We start from the raw sequence: 19,809 nt of genomic DNA, 5'->3' as shown, positions 1-19,809 counted from the left end.
ACTGAAATGAAGAATAATTTACAAGGTAGATGAAGCTGAGAAATCAGCAATTTGGAATATAAGCAAGCAAAAACACTCAATCATAACAGCAAAAAGAAAAAAGAATCCAAAAAATGGAGATCGTGTAACTCCTTACAAGGTAAGTTGCCTCTGGGACAACTTACCAACATTTGCATGCATCATGGTGTGCCAGAAGGAGAGAGAGAGCAAGCAAAAAATTAAAAACCTATTTGAAAAAAAGAAAGAAAACTTTCCTAACCTGGTGAAAGAAGTAGACATATACAAGTCCAGGAAGCACAGAGAGTCTCAAGCAAGATGAACCCAAAGAGGCCCACACCACAACACATTATAATTAAAATGCAAAAGGTTAAAGACAGAGAGAACCTTAAAAGCAGCTGGAGAAAAGTGGTTAGTTACCTACAAGGGAGCTTCCATAAAACTGTTAAGCTTATTTCTCAACAGAAACTTTGCAGGCCAGAAGAGAATGGCAATAAATATGCATAGTGATGAAAAGCAACCACTTACAACCAAGATTACTCTACCTAGCAAAGCTATCATTCAGAATTGAAGGGCAAATAAAGAGCTTCTCAGACAAGAGAAAGCTAGATTTCATCAACACCAAACCAGTATTAAATGAAATGTTAAAGGGTCTTTCTTAAGGAGAAGAAAAAACTAAGATAAAAATATAAACAATAAAATGGCAATAAATGCATATATCAACAGTTGAATAAAACCTGTTTTTAAAACTGTTTCTGTTTCTAAAAAACAGAAATCAGCCATCAGAACAGAAGCAGACTCATAGATACAGAGAATATTTTGACAGTTGCCAGATGGGAGGGGTATTGGGAGGTGGGTGGAAACAGTGAAGGGCTTAAGAAGTACAAATTGGTTGTTACAGAGTAGTCATGGCGATGTAGAGTACAGCATAGTGGATACAGTCAATAATATTCTAATAGCTGTGGTGTCAGATGGGTATGAGATTTATCAGGATGATCACTTAGTAAGTTACATAATGGCTAATCACTGGGGTGTATACCTGAACCATATAATATTGCATGTCAATTGTAAAATGATTTAAAAAAATACACTTCATAAATTTGATACATGAATACAACCATGAAACCATCACCACGATCAAGATAATGAACATATTCACCAACTTCAGAACTTTCCTCTTGCCTATTTATTATCCTCTGCAACTCACCCTTGCCTTGCCCTTGACAATCACTGATCTGCTTTCTGGTACTGTAGATTTGTTTAAATGTCCGTCAATTTCATTAAAATTGAGTCATGCATTCTTTTGTGGGGAGTGAGAGTATGGTTTCTTTCACTAGGCATAATTATGTCAAGATTCACACATGTTGCATTTATTGCTCAGTAGGATTTCATTGTATAGATAGATATATCACTGTTTGTTTAACCATTCACTTTTTGGACACGGGTTATTTCCAGTTTTCAGCTCTTACAAGTAAAGCTAATGTGAATATTCATGTGCAAGTTCTTATAGGGACATATACTTCATTTTTCTTGTGCAAATATTTAAAAATGAAAATGAGTAAATCAAATGGTAAGTATATGTTTACCTTTTTGAAAAACTACCATTTTCCCGGACTGCATCATTTTATATTCCCACCAGCACTATATAAGAGTTCTGGTTTGTTTACATCCTCACCAATACTTGTTATTGTTAGACTTTTAAATTTTAGTCATTCTAGTAGATGTGTTATGGTATCACATTGTGATTTTAATTTGCATTTCTGGAATGCAACTCTTTTGAACATTTTTTCAAGTGTATTTGCCATCCATATATCTTCTTTGGTGAGGTATCTGTTTATGTGTTTTCTGGAATTGTAAATTGGGTTTTTGCTTTCTTATTGTTGAATTTTAGGAATTTTAAAAAATGTATTCTGGATATACCGTATTTTTCATACCATAAGACACACCTAGGTTTTAAAGGAGGAAAATAGGAAAAAAAATTGTGAAGCAAAAAATGTGCTAAAATATTTAATAACATAAATAATATAATATTTCACCAATGTAAATGTAAACAGAGCTCAACAGCAGCATTAACAACCACTATTTCTCCCAAATTTGGGGTGGGGGAGTCCATCTTATAGTCCAAAATATACGGCTAAGTCCTTTTTCAGATGTATGGTTTGCAAGTATTTTCTCCCAGTCTCTGGCTTATCTTTTCATTCTCTTTATAGAGTATTTTGAATGGTACATGTTTTTAATTTTGATGAAATACAGTGTATTAATTTTTATTTTATATATTGTTATCATATCTAGAAACCCTTGGTTAACATGATGTTATAGAAAAAGATTTTCTACTAGTTGAGTTTGACAGTTTTTTCTTTACATGTAAGTGTCTGAGCATTTTTTATTCAATTTATCTGACATATTGTGTAAATTTAAGGTGTACAATATGTTAAATTGATACATTTATGTATGGTAATATGATTGATATTATAATGATATTTGGCACCTATATCACATTTCATAATTGTCTTGTTTTAGTGGTGGAGATAAGTTTTTGTCCCTTAATGAGTTTGATCATTGTGAAGCAATATTATTGTCTGTATTCGTTATATTGTGTGTTTGATACTGAGGATTTATTTACTATTTGTCTCAGGTTTATACCCTTAAACAACATCATTCTTATCCCTTACCTCCCACTCCCTGGTAACCACCATTTTACTCTGTTTTTTACGAGTTTGGCTTTTTTAGATTCCACACATTGGTATCTTACAGTATTCGTCTTTATCTCACTTAGCATAATGTGCTCAAGGTTCATTCATGTTGTTGCCTGTGGCAGAATATCCTTCTTTCTCATGAACGTACAATATCTCAGTGCATGTGTATAACCACATTTTAAAAATTTATTTATCTGTTGTTGGGCATTTAGACTGTTTCCATATGATGAGTTTTGAAGATTTTCAGTTAATGTTTGTGTTTGGTGCAAAGAATGGATTCAAGTTTTATTTTGTTGTTTTTTATTAACACGTGGATATCTAGTTATTCCGGCACCATTTGATAAGTAATCTTTCCCTTCTTTACTGAACTAACTTCACACCATCATAAAAATATAAAATCTGTTGTACATTTATGTGTGCTTCTAGTTTTGGACTCTGTTTTGTCCCATTGATCTATTGCCTGTCTTTATGCCAGTGTCATATTGTCTGGGTTATTGTAGATTTATCATAAATCTTTTTCAGAGTTGTATTGGCAGTTCTTGGTTCTTTGAACCTTCATGTGAAGTTTTTAATCAGCTTGTTAATTTCTGTGAAAATAGCCTGTTGGGATTTTGATTGGATTTGCATCAATTCTTTATCATTTTGGGGAGAACTCACATCTTTTTTTTTTTTTAAGATTAGTTTTAGAGAGAGGGGAAGGGAAGGAGAAAGAGAGGGAGAGAAACATCAATGTGTGGTTGCCTCTGGTGTGCCCCCCCCACTAGGGACCTGGCCTGCAACCCAGGCATGTGCCCTGACTGGGAATTCAACTGGCAGCTCTGTGGTTTACAGGCGGGTGCTCAATCCACTGAGCCACACCAGCCAGGGCTAGAACCCACATCTTTACAATATTGATTCTTCTGACTCATGAACATGGAATATCTCTAGGGGGGGTTTTTTGGTATATAATTTCTCTCTGCAGTGTCTTTTGGTTTTCAGTATACAGATCTTCATATTTTTAAAATGAGATTTGTCTCTAAATATTGTATATATAGTAAATTATGTTTTTAAAAGTTTTCCATTTCTGAATGTTCTGTTAGTATATAGAAATACAGTTGATTTTTGTATAGCGATCTTATTTATATCTTGCTAAATTCACTAATTAGTTTTAAAAGTTTTCTTGTAGTTCTCATTGGATTATCTACATATATGGCCGTGTCCTTTGAGAATAAAGGCGGTTTTACTCCTCCCTTTCTAATCTGTATGCCTTATTTATTTTTCTCTTCTCATTGTGCTGGCTGGAACCTTTAATACAAGTTCAAAAAGAAGTGAGAATGGACTTACTTGTCTTGTTCCTGATTTAGGAGAGATGTATTTAGTTCTTTATAATTAATTATGATGTTAACTGTAAGTTTTTTTTTGTGGTTGCCCTTTATTAAGCTGGAAAAAGTTCATTCTCTCTTAGTTTGCAGGGAGTTTTTATTAGGAATGAATGTTCAATTTGGTCAAATGATTTTTGTCTTTTAAGATGGAATATGAGGGAACTTATTATTTTTCTTCTCTAATGTAGGTTTCAGTACTATACATTTTTCCAACTATTCATTGGTATTCTACACGGTTTGATATGTGTATTTATTTTCATTCATTTCAAAATATTTTTTACTTCCCTTTTGATTTTTTTCTTTTACCCCATGGGGTGCTTATAAGTTATTATTTAGTTTCCAAAAATTGGGGTATTTTTCCAGACATCCTTCTTTTACTGATTTCTATGTTAGTTCCATTGTGTTCAGAAAACATACTTTATATGTGTTAAATGCTTTCAAATTATTTGAACATGTTTTATGGCCCACATTATGGTGTATCTTATAAATGTCTCATGTACACTTAGAAGAGTGTCTTCTGCTGGTTTTGGTTGGAGTAGTCTGTCAATGTCTTTTAGGTCAATTCATTTATGGTGTTGTTCAGACTTTTGATATCTTTTTTTATTTTCTGTCTACTTTTTAAATCAATTTTGAGAGAAGGGAATTAGAATATTCAACTATCATTGTAGGTCTATTTTTTCTTGTAGTTTTAATCAGTTTTTATTTCATATACTCTAAAGCTCTGTTATTAGGGAAATAGATGCTTACGATTATTGTATCTTCTTGATTGAGAACCATTTTGTCAATATAAAATGACCTTTCTTTCTTCCTGATACTATTTCTTGGCCTGAAATCTACTTCAGCCAATATTAAAACAGCCATTCCAGTTTTCTTTTGATTTGTTAGCAAGGTATATCTTTTTCCTAGTTTATTCTGTTACTTATAGCTAATTTTTGTCTTTATATTTAAAGTGCTTTTTTTTTCTGTGGATAGCATAAATTGGGTCTTTACTTTTTATCTAAACTGACAAACTATACCTTTTAATTGCGGTATTTAGACCATTTACCTTCAATATGTGGTTCAGTTTCAGTCTGGCATCTTGCTTTTTGTCTTCAGTATTTCGCATTTGTTGTTAGTTGTTTTACCCCTGCATTTGTTGCCTCTTTTTTTGGATTGAATATTCTTTATGATACCGTTTTATTTCCTTTGTTTCTTTATTAGCTATAACTTTTTGTTTTGTTATTTTAAGGGTTGTTTTAGTGTTTATACATGTTTAACTTGAAAATGTACCTTTAAGTGATAAAATAACATTTCAGAGCTTAGTATAAGAACCTTACAGTACTTCCCTATTCCCTGGTCTTCTTTGTGTAATTATTGTCACTTTATTTGTAAAGCCTATAATACATTGTTTTGTTTTTGTTGAAAAGGCAATTATCTTTAAAGATATTTAAATAATAAGAAAAAAATTATGCATTTACCTATCTAGTTACCCTTTCTAGTACCTTTAATTTCATCCAGTGTTATTTACCTACTGCTTGGAGGACTTCCTTTAACATATCTTTATTGTCGATGAATTCTTTCTCTTTTGTCTGAAAATGTCTTTATTTCTTTAAAAAAACATTTTATTTTTTAGGAGCAGTTCTAAGTTTACAACAAAAGGGATAGGGAGGTTCCGAGAGAGTTCTTACATGCCCCCTGCCCCCACATATGCACAGCCTCCCTCACTTAACAGAATGATACTTCACCAAGATTGAACCTACGTTGACATAATTACTCAAAGTCCATGGTTTATCTTAGAGTTCCTCCTTGGTTTTGTACATTCTATGGGTTTGGACAAATGTATAATAACATTATTTCTCATTATAATATCATACAGAACATTTTCAGTACCCTAAAAATCCTGTGTTGTGCCTGTTCATCTCCCTGGCAGCCACTGATTTTTTTATTGTCTAAATAATTTCGCCTTTTCTAGAATGTCATATAGTTGGGATCACAAAATAATGTAGTCTTTTCAGATTAGCTTCTTTCATTTAGTAATATGCATTTAAGGGGCCTCCATATCTTTTCATGGTTTGATAGCTCATTACTTTTTAGCATTGAATAATATTCCATTGTCTAGATATACCACAGTTTATTTATTTATTCACCTTCTAAAGGACATTTGGTTGCTTCTAAGCTTTGGCAATATATGATTAGGCTGCTGTAAATATCTGTGTGCAGATTTTCATAAGACATAAATTTTCAGCTCCTTTGAGTAAGTACCAAGGTGTTCAGTTACTAGGTTATATATTGAGATGTAGCAGCCACTGTCTTTCAAAGTGGCTGTACCATTTTACATCTTGACTAGCATTGTATGAGAGTTTTTATTACTCCACATTCTCACTAGCATTTGGTGTTGGCAGTGTTCTGGAGTTTGGCTGTTTATATAGGTTTGTAATGGTATCTTGTTGATATTTTATCTTATCTTTCCTTGATGACATATGATGTGAAGCATCTTATGATTACTTGCTATCGTTGGTGAGGTCTCTATTAATGTCTTTGGCCCATTTTTTAATTGGATTGTTTGTTTTCTTATCGTTGGGTTTTAAGAGTTCTTTGTATATTTTGGGTAACAGTCCTTTATCAGATGTATCTTTTGCAAGTATATTCTCCCAGGCTGTTCTCTGATTTTTTTAGATTATTTTTTTCTCTGGTTCTGGGTAGTTTCCTTTCTTGTATGTACTTTCTTGTATGTGCTTTTCAGTACTCTGTATGCACTCACAGAAATAGCTTAGGTGTGTATTTGCTTCTGTATACATAATGTGGAGATTTTGTCATGAGGATATGTGAAAACTCCCTGTTCAGTACTTAGCACATCTAAGTCCTTCATGAATGTCTTTTCTTTTCCTTCTCCTAATTTTAGAAAATTTGAGTAACAGTAGCCTTTTGAGAGTAAATAATATGAATATAGATCGTTTGGAAATTAGGGAAGAACTATTAGCAGTCTGATAATCTTTATTTTTATCTGTTCAGTCATGTATTTAAGCTACCTACTTGTGGGTGATTATTAATCTCTCAAAATTAAATAAATTTATTAAGGATTTGGTGAAAAAAAATCCTATTATGTAACAACTGATATATTTTTAGACCTTGTTTTCCTAGCAACAAAACTAGAAAAGGTAAATAATTTGTATTGCTTGTGTTACAGAAGCTAACAAATTATATTTAACCTAATTGGCCCTCAAATTTTGGATTACAACTTTCATACTGTACTTAAATATGTGTATAAAACATAGCTGACATATTCTACATCTACGCATGGCTTACTTGAAAAATAGAAGCAGTTGCTTAACTGGACGACTATCAAATGGTCAACACAGATTGATGGGCTTGAGTGCAACAGACAGTGGGTGTGCAGATGGTGGTGTCTGTACTGTTTGATGCGAGATGGCTGGATCTTTAAAATGATTTCGGTGGAATGGCTTCAGTGTTGTTGCAGTAAAGGGCACCCATTCAACCTCAGGTGCTGTGCAGATGGCAAAGCCAAACTAATTTAGAAAAATGAGAAACAAGTGACTATTTAATGTACAGGAATGCATGATCTGCATCACAAATAAATGACAGTATTACATGCAGGAAACCTAGCCAGATGGCTGTACATTAAAACACATGACTCCTTGAGAGAATTAAGTACAGGCAATTTGCTTGGATTTTCTGCAGGCCTGCTGCATATTATATTAGGGTAGGGAGAACAGAGATTAAGTGCTTTATTTATTGGAAGTGTTTAGGTGAAGTTGGCAGTTGTTTAAGAATAATCTGATCTCTATAAGTATTTAAATGGTCTCTGTGAAAAAAAAATTAGGGAGGGTAGTTGGCTTTAAAATAAAAGGATATAAGGAGTAAGATTGGATGGTCAATTGTGGAAAATACAGCTGTCTTTTGGATCACATTTTTTAGTTTTGTAAAGTTTTCCTTGAGGCAAAAGCTTAAAAATTTTTTTGGGCAATTATGATAAAGAAGTATTTCTTTTTCTATATAGGTTTTAATGAGTCCAAATTCCAGGGACATATGGGAATTTTAAAGTGGAAAGAGTTAATGTGTTGAGTGCTGTGTGAAATGGGACCATTTTCACTAGTAAAACATTACATTTTTGTTTTTCAGCTTAAAGAAAGTGGTTATTGTACAGGTCATGAACCAGATTCCATGGAATTCAGCACTGTGGGAGGATGGGTGTCTACTCGGGCATCAGGCATGAAGAAGAATATCTATGGCAATATTGAAGACCTGGTAAATTTTTTCTGATTTATTATATAGTAATTGATTACTATATAGAGAGTATTATAAAATGATGACAGCCTTTAAAAATCGAGTTGGATGGTGGAGTCCTCTCAGTATACTTCTCTTGATTATGGTAACACTGTATGATAGAAAAGTTAAAAGACACAATGGTCATTACTTAAGGGTACTCCTCAGGTGACTGATATTTAAGTTTTGTAAATGCTTCATAGTATCTGACTTATATATAAATATTACTTTGTAATCCTCATGGAGCTTTGGTCTTCAACTCTACCAAGATTTTAATCAATTTACTTAGATGATCTGGTCATTTCTACTCTTTTGCCTTATAGGTTTTTATGTTTATTTTTTCTGAAAAAAAAAAAACAAAACTTTTTGTGTAGAAAGAGCCTGAGTGAAAATGTTCTAGTAAGAGGCAGTATAACCTCTAAGGTTTTGTGTGCACACCACTTTGTTTTAGCTGATCCGGGAGTTATTTTGATAATAGTGTAACTGTTGGCATTCTCATTCGGAATTAGGTATCATTTGTTCCATTTGTAGCTATTAATGAACATTTAAGTTACTTCAGATTTCAAAATTATAGAAAACAAGGGAGAAATATCCACTTTAGTAATATTTCTTAGCATACGTCTTTGTTTTCTTTGGGTAAGTCCTAGAACTTGAATTGTTGTATCAAGATGCTTATACATTTTCAAGTCTTTGGATCCTTATAGCCAAATTTCTCTATAGGAAATTTGTGCCAATTGACATTCCCACTAGCATTATGAGAATGTTTATTTCATTGGATTCTTTATTTATATTTTGTCTTAATTTTTTATTTCTTTAATTGCTAGTAAATGTAAACTTTTAAAATGATCTCTTTGGCAATACTTATTTCTTATATTTGTGAGTTGCTTGTTGATATTTTCTTCTCACTTTCTTCAACAACACAGGCTATTTTTATTTATTTGTCTAAAAACTATTCTAAAAATGTGTTGAGTTTTTACCTAACCATTTCTGATTCAGATCTCAGGAACTCAGAATTTTTGCGAGACTACACCGCCCCGCCCCGCCCCAGTATACTTGCCTTCTCACCTAGGTGAGACACACCTCACAGGGAGATCACACATGTCTTCCCTCCCTCATTTTAGCTTAGTCACTCGATCTTAATTCTTCATCACAAGTTTGACCTGATCACAATTAATACTTCATTCTTTTCACTCTTTCCTTGTAAGTAGGCAGATTAGATAATTTGAAGGAGGGGATAAGGAGACAAGAATTTTATTTTTTTAATATTCTAAGCATTTAGAGCAGTTTTGACATGAATAATAATGTTTCATAAATATTGTTAAATAAGTGAAAGAATGAACCTAATAAAATGTGGCCATTGCTTGTATTTTCTTTCCTTTAGTTCTTTGCCATATGCATAACCCAAGACTAAATTTGGTTTAAAGAAATGTACTTAAGGTCTTCTTAGGATGATAAATATACCTAAACCAATAAGAATCTTAGATCCATCCCTTTTTTAAAGTTTATAAAATTTATTTTTAGTCTGAAAATTACTAAAAGACATTAGAATTCTGAAGGACATCAACATTTATCACCTAACCCAATATTTAAAAAATAGTGTTTTGTATAAATATATGGATGTGTGTACATATACACACAGCATTCACTGACATATGTCTAGAATTTACATCGTGCATTGTATTAAACAGGTGGTTCATATAAAAATGGTAACACCTAGAGGTATAATAGAAAAAAGCTGTCAAGGACCTCGTATGTCAACAGGCCCTGATATCCATCACTTCATCATGGGATCTGAAGGTAAATATTACTGCAGATTTATTATGAAAAAATACAGGTTAGTGACTCAGTTTTGTGAAAATCTGTGATGTTGTGATATCAAATCTTTGAAAGAAAGACATCTATATTTAAAGAATAGTGATTTTTAAGAAGTTTTATTACCTTAGTAGTACTTCATAAAGTTTTTATTATGAGAACATCTTATTAACATTCTTATATTTTTCTTTGTTATAGTTTTCTTTTTTCTTTGTTATAGTTTTAGAGACAGCTTGGTCTTTTTGGTTTTATTTGATTTTTCTCTTAGAGTTTTTAATAATATTAAGAAGAGTAGTTGTTAGGGTTTAAAATGGTTTGTTTTAACATTTTATGTTATGATATTCTTTTATGTTGTCTGAATAATTAGGGGAAAGGACTGATAAAGTGTTGTTTTATTGTCTTGCCTTTCTATATCTCTGTTATTTCTTGTTGCTTTGTTCAAGAAGTAGAATTTAGAATTCTGTTGATTCATATACTTTTAAAACTTAATGTTCTTCTTTTCTTTTGTCGCTACTTAAGCAGTATCCTTTGCTTGGCTCCTTGATGCTGTGAAGATTAGAATGTAGTTTTTTATTTTACTCCAAACATTCAATTCCTATACCATTCAGAAAGAAAACTAATCGTCGTTTTATTTTGCAAACTCACTGTTACATGGGCACTGTGAATTGAAAGTGAACATGGGCTTATTTTTTAATTCTTAGAATGGTAGAGAGTTTCTTAAATTAAGAGAAGTAAGGTAAAATAAGGTTTCTAAATTAGCAGAGGAACTCTTCAGAAGGTGGTACAAGCTTAAAAAAAGATAGGTTTTGGAAACATTTAGGTATATGCATGTATTAAAAGCAATTTATAATAAACCAGGGTAAATTCTAACCTTTGACACTGACATCAAGGAGGGGAAAACAAGGTCTTTTAGAGCATGCTGAAGGTCAAATATTGAGTTATGATCAGTGGAGTAGTTTAGATATTTTTTTATAACAACAAATGACAAATCTTTGTCAATATAGCTACCCATTTTACTCTTATTTTTTATTTTTATGTATTTTTAGTATATATTTAAATTTATTGGGATGACATTGGTTAATAAAGTTTTGTAGGTTTCAAGTGTGCAGTTCTATGACACATTACCTGTATATTGCATTGTGTGCCCACCACCCAAAGTTAAATCTTCCATCACCACAGAGTTGACCTTCTTTACCCTTTGTTACTCCCCCACCCCACTTCCTTCTGATAACCACCATACTGTTGCCTGTGTCTGAGTTTTTGTTTGTTCTTAATGCTTTTCTGATTGGTATACCCTTCTAAGGAAAAACAGAACATTTTTAATAAGAAAAATAAAATGTTAAATTACTTTAATACAGTTCTCTAATATCACTTTGGACGTTTTTGTGCTATTGCATCATCTAAAAGTTAACTAAAAGAATATAACTTGCCACCAGATGTCAAATTGAATAATAATTAGGTATTAAAACATAATTATTAATTATACTATTCATACATACATAGTTGGAATGAGCTCTGTAAATATAAATGATCTTTTCAAGTAACAACTTCAGACATTTTGAAAATCCCATTGATTAGCATTTTTAAAGTCTGGTTGTGAGGTTCTTCTGTACTGGCACACTGAGGACACCAGTAGTGATAGACCTTTATAATACAGTATGATAAATTCTATGACAGAGGAAAACACTGGAAAAATATAGACAAAAGTTCACATTAATGGGTATTAAGAAAAATTCCCAAGAGAGGCCGTACCTAAAGTGGTTCTTGAGGTTTGATAAGGAGAAAATAACTCCTGATGGGCTTGAGGGAATAAGGTGGGAGGGAATTACCCTGCAGAGAGAACTGCATGTGGGCAGGCTTAGAAATGAGAAAGAACCATGCCAGCGTTATGAAGCTGTGAGTTTTTCAGTATAACGGAAACGTAACATTTAATTGTAGGGTGGACTGGGCAGCAGCTCTGAGGGCAGAATAGTGGGGGTTATAGGGTGGTTATGTTACAGAACAGACCCTAGGTGGGTGTGTACGATATACTATTACCAAAAGGACTTCCCTTTTTTCTCCAGGAGTCCTCCCCACACTAGGTTCGCTATGCCTGCTGCCAAAGGAAAGACATCTCTCAATGCCAGAGATTTGTGAAAAGGAATTATTTATTTTAAAGCTATACAGACTTAGAGTAGTGACAATGTCTTCATTAAAATACTAAAGTCCTTTAGAATACCCACAGCCTGCACACAGTACTTCCTTCTACCTCTGCCCTAGTCTGGGGTACCTTATCTCAGGAAAAGAAGTAGAAGTTCGTGATTCAGGCTCCCAGCACCATCAGCTGTGTCGCCGCCGTGATCTCCAGTTAATCCAGTACCATGTGGCACCTTCTCATGGCCCACCAGCAAGAGTCCTTTCACCCCTTTTCTTCCAGGCAAAGTCTCTCCTGCTTCCTAAGCCACGTGGCAAAAGGTAGCACCCCAAAGCCACGTGGTTCTCCCCCGCATAGCCATAGCCGCCGCACCTGAGTTTAAATCCCCCCACCAGTCTTGCTCTGCAGTCTCATGTCCGACTCCTCCTACAGTCAGTTACATCTGCCAGCATTACTGTGTTCTTCCAGCTTTACTGGACTATCGTAAGTCTGGGCAGGTGTGTCCCCATGGTATGGAGCCAGTCTTCTCCAAGCTCTCACACAGGTACTGTAATCTGGGGGAGCTGCCTCCCACTTATCTCTTGGGTGGAAGTCACTTCCATCCCCCTGGCTCAAAGCATGGCCACAGCTATTTAACATATCCATGAAACCAGTTAAAGGTTATAGGTATGCTAAATGACCATACCAGAGGTTAGCTGCAAAGCTGTTGCTATAGGACACAGCTTGGAATGGGCTTGCTCCATGTGTCCTATTCCCCCAGCTCAGACATGAGGGGTGAGGGGTGAGGACATCCTGTATATATTTTTCTAATATTTCCTGGATACCTTGAGTTCTGGACCCCATCACAAATCCCTATTTGGGGCCCCCCTCTTGGCTGCACCGTTATAGTTAGGGAAATAATATGGCCTTTATCCCTTTTAAAGTAGTGTGAACTTCATTTAAAAGACTAGACTACTTCCCTCTTGTCAATTTTTGAATAAATTTAAGGAAGACAAACTCATCATAGTAAGTATGCAAAAACATACTATTATAAAACATACTATTATAAAAACATTCTATTCTAGGGTAAGTTACTGTATTAAAATGAGATTTTATTATAAATATACATGCAGAGTGCCATATGATCTAAGGGCACAAACTGTGAAATCTGTAATATCTGGATTTTATTCCTGGTTTCACTACTTATATTTCTGTGACTCTTTCAGTTAGCTAATTTCCTACACCCAATGTCCTCAGCTATAATATGGGGATAATAAAGTAATCATTTTCATAAGCTTTTTGTGAGGATTGAATGAGATTATGCTAAGCAGTTTATAAGCATGCTGTAAGTAGTCAGTAAATGTTAAATTTATCACCGTTGTTGTGGTTGTGTATTATTTTGGCATTATTGATCTTTACACATTGTATCTGTGGTCCCTAATCCCCAATTCTTTGTATATGTGGATGTAGAATCATCTTAATATAGGCCAAGAGACAGTATGATTGAGGAACTAATTTTATGTGAAATCATATTCTTTTATAAAATGTATTTTCATTTGCTATTTGAACTATCTAAATAATAACCTGCCTTAAATGTGAATCATAAACTTTTCCTTGAGCTTTAAAAATATATTCTGTTGCTGCAGTTGAATCATTTGAGGACATTCTTGAAAGTATTACCATTTAAAAGCCTATTTTCCCTATCCTACTGAGTTCCACTGTGACTAACCATGTTAAGTTTAGTGTTTTTGTCTTGTTTTGTGTTAATGAAGTTTTCGTACTGTTAACAAGCAGCTTCTCATTATAAATGCTGTAGCATGATTAATATATTAAAATTATAATAAATAGTCAAAGCATTTGAAATGCACTGGATTCTTTTCCTATGTATGGAGTTTACTAGTAACTTACAATGATTTGCACTTCTATCTGAAAAATGTTTAATAGTACATTAAAAAAAAAAAAACCATGACCCCACCGTTTAGCCTTTTCTGTAGAATGAAGTAGATGAGATGCTTACTATTGGTTCTTTTTTTGTAGTTTTATTGGTCATCTTTTGGTTAAATAATGCTCATTCTTTAGTGGGGATTCATCAGGAGAGGCACAGTTGTACATCCTATGAGTTCTGAGATGTTCTAAACTGTTTTCCTGTGGCCTCAATTCTTGCAGGACAGCTTGAGTGGATGTAAATATCCTTAAGGTCGCACTTTTCTCCCTTGTTTTTGAAAATGCTGCTCCACTGTTGGTTTGGTTTTGTGTGGTGTTTTAAAGAAATCTGATGTCAGCTTTCTTGCCTTTGTAGCTTGTTTCCTCTGTTTGCCTGGAGGCCCTGAAATTTTTTTTATTTCTTTATTGTTAAAATTTAATGCTTTTACAAGTCAGAGTTTATTGTCATATATCATTTTGCTCTGGTTCCCAGTGGACTCTTTCTATGTGTATATTCAGATTTTGTTTGTGGAAAATTTGTTTGTATTATAGTGTATATATTAGGGATTTTTCCCCATTGTTTTGAGTTTTCTTCTTTAGGGACTCCAATTATATATATATCTGACTTCCTTTGCTTGCTGCCTATATCAACCACTGTTTTTTTTTCTCTGACCTTTATTCTTGACTTGTTTTTTTTTTGTATTTCATTTTACCTTGGTCATTTTCCTGCCTTTCTTCAGTGACCTTCATTAAGTTTTCATTAAATCTATTCTCTGTTCTCTTTTGGATTTCTTATAACTCAGCCTTCATTTTTTTATGTTTATTGCTGCTGCTGCTGTTCCATTTCTGAGTTTAATCATCTCTTATTTCTTATATTTTGTCAACTTATGTTTATGTTTCTTAGTGTTTATATTTCTGATTTAAGTGTTTTTCACATCCACAAATGCTTGTTTGACAATGTTTAATTCAGTTTGAAATTTGTTACAGTTTTCATTAGGATCAAGGTTGGTTTGGGGAGGAGGAGCTTTTCACGTGCAGGAAAGCTTTTTTTTAACATTTTCTGACTTTGCAGTTTTTATTTAAATGGATTTCATTTGCCTTTCTCTGCTCCTGTTTATTACTTGGAAAGGGTTCCTAGTTTAAGAGTGTTTTTTTCTTTCACTTCTACCCTCTTTTGTGCTCCTTGTTGTGGGTGGTGGTGGTTTTGTTAGGAGAAGGCATAGCATCTTGTCTCTGTGAGAGCAGTAATTTTTCTTCATTTTATTTTTTCCTTTCACTACTTTGTTTCCAAGAGTATCACATTTCTCTAAATATTATGCTCCCCTAAAGATACTCCTCTTGCTTCTCCAAGGCTGCCACTTCTGGTTCCTCCCATTTTCAAACCTGTGCAGTCTTTTTTTTTTTTAAGATTTTATTTATTTATTTTTAGACAGAAGGGAAGGGAGGGAGAAAAGAAGGACAGAAACATCAATGTGTGGTTGCCTCTCATGTGTCCCCAGTAGGGACCATACCCACAATCCAGGCACATGCCCTGACTGGGAGTTGAACCAGTGACACTTTTGTTCGCAGGCCGGCTGGCACTCAGTCCACTGAGCCACATCAGCCAAGGCTCTTATATAATCTTTTAAGCCTGTTCTTACTTTCTGCTCTTTCAAGCTTGTAGCAGCTGGAAGGCTTAGGAGGTGTGTTGAAATTATTATTATTTTTTAAAATCTCTACTTACAGTTAATTTAAATGTTGTAGGTTTATTTATTTTTTATTTTTGTTTTGTCCCCTAGTAATACTCAAGGTGTAGTTCCTATGTGGTTTTATTTATTTTCTTTGTTGATTTTTATGTTTTTGGGGGAAGAGTAAAGGGACAGGATTCAGAATCAAATGACTGCCAATCTTCTCAGTCCTAGAGTCACCTGAAAGTATATTTTCAAATTATGAAAGATTTTATTTGCTTCAAGCAAATACTTGCATTTTATAATAATAATTGAAACATTTAATTTTCTTTAGAACATTTAAAAATTATAAAATTTATTATAATACATTTTTATTAAAACAAAGAAAAGTGAAAGGCATACTAGCCTCTATTTTGTCACATTATCATGGAGCCATTATAAAAAATTAAAATTAGGTTGGTATAAAATATCGGTATAATGTGCATATAATCAAGCGATATGTAATCAAGTATTTTATATCACTGCATGGACATAATATTCTCAGAGCAAAAGAATCAATAAATATGGTAAAACCTACACACAAGTGAGCCTTTTGATGAAGTGAATTGAGATGTATCCATTTGTGATTGGCTTAATTTGAATATGTGTTAATGGAAGATGACCTCTATCAGTCTGTATTTTGGTTTCACAGTGGGGCCTCCCTGCATAACTCATAGCTGGATAGTTAGACTTGCTCTGGTGATTTCATTAACCTTGCAATAATGCAAAGTCTTATTTTACTAATTTTCTTAACCTCACTGATAGTTTCATGCCAGGTTTTGCTACTTTAAAATGCCTGCGGTACATATGAGGCAGTTGGGTATACAGAAATTTGAGATATGGTCATTTCTTACCAGTATCTTAGAATTTTGATGTAGAATTAAAAATTTAAAGCATTTTGCTAATGTAAAGATTATATATATTTGTGTGTGTATAGCATTAACTTTTTAAATAAGTAATTACATGTACCAAATTAAAATACATACAAACATGTAAAAAACTCAAAAGGTACTGAAGGACATATAGGGGAAAATCTACCTTCTATCCTTGTCTTTCAGGCATCTCCCTTCCCATAGTAAATGTGATTGCTATGTATAGGTATATACTGTATGTTGCCTTTTCACTTTGTTGATGGTTTCTTTTGCTGTGCAGAAGCTTTTTAGTTTGATATAGTTCCACTTGTTTGTTTTGATTTTGTTGGTTGTGCCTTAGGTGATTTCCAAAAAAACTATTACCAAGACTCATGTCAAGTAGCTTTTTCCCTATATTTTCCTCCAGGAGTTTCATGTTTTACATTAAAGTCTTTAATTTATTTCAAGTTAATTTTTGTGAGTGGTGTAAGATAGGGGTCACCTTTCATTTTCTTAACTTGTGAATATCCAGTGTTCCCAGCACCACTTACTAAAAGCTGTCTGTTCTTCATTGAATGTTTTTGGCTCCCTTGTCAAATATTAGTTAACTGTATATACTTGAGTTTATTGCTGGGCTCTCTGTTCCTTTCCATTGGTCTATTTGTTTGTTTTCAGGCTAGTACCATACTGTTTTGATTACTATAGCTTTATGTAGTATAATTTGAAATCAGGTGTGACACGTCTGGCTCAGGACTTCTTGGGCTGTTCAGAGTCTTTGTGGTTCCCACTACCGTAAATTTTAGGAGTGTTTTTGTTCCCTGTCAAAATGCCTTTGGAATTTTGATAGGTATTGCATTGAAGCTATAGATGGCTTTTGTTAGTATTGACATTTTAACAATATTCTTCCATTTCATGAACATGGGATACCTTTCTAATTACTGTGTTTGTGTCTTCTCCAATTTCTTTCATCAGTGTCTTATAGTTTTCAGAGTAGCGATCTTTCACATCCCTGGTTAAGTTTATTCCTAAGTATTTTATTGTTTTGATGCTATTGTAAATGGGATCAGTTTATTTCTTTTTTGTAAAATGCATTGTTAGTGTATAAAAATGCTATTGATTTTTATATTAAATTTGTCTTTTAACTACACTGAATTCATTGATTAGTTTTAAGAGCTTTTTAGTTGAGTTTTTAGGATTTTCTATACATAAAATTTTTTGTCACCTGCAAATAGAGACAGTTTTACTTTTTCCTTTCCAATTCTGATACCTTTTATTTCTTGTCTGATTGCTCAGACAAGGACTTCCAGGATACTAGGACTTCCAGTATCCCTACTATTTCTGCCCAGGCAAACCAGCTGGCCTACATTTTACTTATTGCCTAGGAAGTTTTAGGTCCTCCCCATTATCTTTTACCACATTCTCTACTCTTACAGAGTTTCATTACATAACCATGATTGATTAAACTACTGGCCATTGAAGTTTTCCATGCTATGTTGAAAATAAAGTAATTGCCTTTGGAAGAAGTCAGGAGCTGTTTTATGGCGTGTTTCCCCTTTTAGGCAAAGTTTCAGCCTGCAGCTCTGGAGGTGTGTGTGCAGAGAGAACAATGGCAGGATTTTCTTTAAGGACACTCTCGCTTTAGGAGCTGAGTGCTAGGGGGAAGGAAGAAGGAAAGAAGGTCTTCTTGGTTTGCTTCTTCTAGTAAGATTCCAGCCCTTTACAAGCTAAGATAAGGGTGATTGGGACCCCAGTATTAGCACACTATTAGAAGTAGAGCCTCTATCCCACCATTTAAAGCTGAGGAGAAGTGAGCCTTTTCCCCCTGCCCCCGACCTTTTGGCTGCACTCACCTGAAACTTAGCCTCAGTCAAAGGTAACTGAGGGCCAAGTGTTACTTGGAATAAAAGATCATTCTGAAATTGTCTTCATGTACATATCCAAGATAAAGGAAAACATATGTCCACACAATAACTTGTACACATGTTCATAGTAGCATGATTTATAGCACCCACAAAATGGAAATCTATGGAACTTTCAGCCCTGTCCCCTGTGTAGGGAAGAGAGGTTGGACATTGAATTACTGTATTTTGCTGTGTATAATGTACAGGTTTTTTGCCCAAATTTTTGAGGGAAAAATAGGGATGCACATTATACATGGGTATAATCATTACATACCATGGGTATACTAATGGGTGTAATAATCCCATGTATAATTCTCACAAAAGTCTGGTACGCATTATACATGGCAACATACAGTAGTCACCAATTGCCAGTGGCTTAAGTGATCATGCCTATATAATGAAACTTACCTAAAAGTTACTAAAATAGTGTTTTACAGAGTTTCCAGGTTGGTGAACACATGGAGGTGCTGGGAGGGTGTTTTATCTGGAGAGGACATGGAGACTTTGTACCCTTTCCCCCACGTTTTGCCCTGTGCATTTCTTCCATCTGACTATTCCTGAGTTATGTCCTTTTATAGTAAACTGTTAAAATAGTTAAAAAAAAAAGTGCAAGCCCAAATGTCCCTCAACTGATGAATGGTTAACAAAATGAGTTATTACATACAGTGGAATAATATTCAACTATTTAAAAAGAACAGAATACTTATTACATGCTATAACATGATTGAACCTTCAAAACATCATCTAAGTGAAAGAAGCCAGTCACAAAAGACCGTATATTCTAAGATCCTATTTATCTGTAATGTCTAGAATAGAGACAGAAAGCAGATAGGTGGGTGTCTAGGACTGAGAGGTGCAGGGGGAATGGAGAATGATTGTTTGATGGGTTTCTTTTTGGGTGTGATGAAAATGTTCTAAACTTGATTATGATGATAGTTGCATATATCTATGAATATATGAAAAAACATTGAATTTTATACTTTAAATGGATAAAATTTTATGGTCTGAATTATATCTCAATAAAGATGCTAAAATAAAAGAAAGTCTGGTCACTTTTGTTATCGTTTAAAATGTACAAGATATATCTTTTTTTATTCAAATATTATATAGGCCAGACTTGCAAAGCATTGTGATTTTACAAGTCATAATAGGGCCATATTTGATATTTCAATAGGAAACCTCCTAT

At 33.8% G+C, this 19,809-nt stretch overlaps 1 protein-coding gene across 1 annotated transcript in view; it reads left to right on the top strand.

The window, feature by feature from the left end:
• The window catches only part of AGPS (alkylglycerone phosphate synthase), a 144,119-nt gene that overhangs the window by 69,337 nt on the left and 54,973 nt on the right, over nucleotides 1–19,809 (top strand). The window contains exons 9-10 of the mRNA XM_045838437.1: nucleotides 8,174–8,299; nucleotides 10,006–10,114. Coding sequence (XP_045694393.1) covers nucleotides 8,174–8,299; nucleotides 10,006–10,114 — 235 coding nt within the window. The remainder of the gene's footprint in view (nucleotides 1–8,173; nucleotides 8,300–10,005; nucleotides 10,115–19,809) is intronic.

The sequence above is a fragment of the Phyllostomus hastatus genome, unplaced genomic scaffold (assembly GCF_019186645.2).
Source record: "Phyllostomus hastatus isolate PE091 unplaced genomic scaffold, TTU_PhHast_1.1 phas_contig_1, whole genome shotgun sequence".
Lineage (NCBI taxonomy): Eukaryota > Metazoa > Chordata > Mammalia > Chiroptera > Phyllostomidae > Phyllostomus > Phyllostomus hastatus.
Note: the sequence above shows the minus strand (reverse complement) of the source record. Positions and strands in the feature narration are given on the sequence as shown.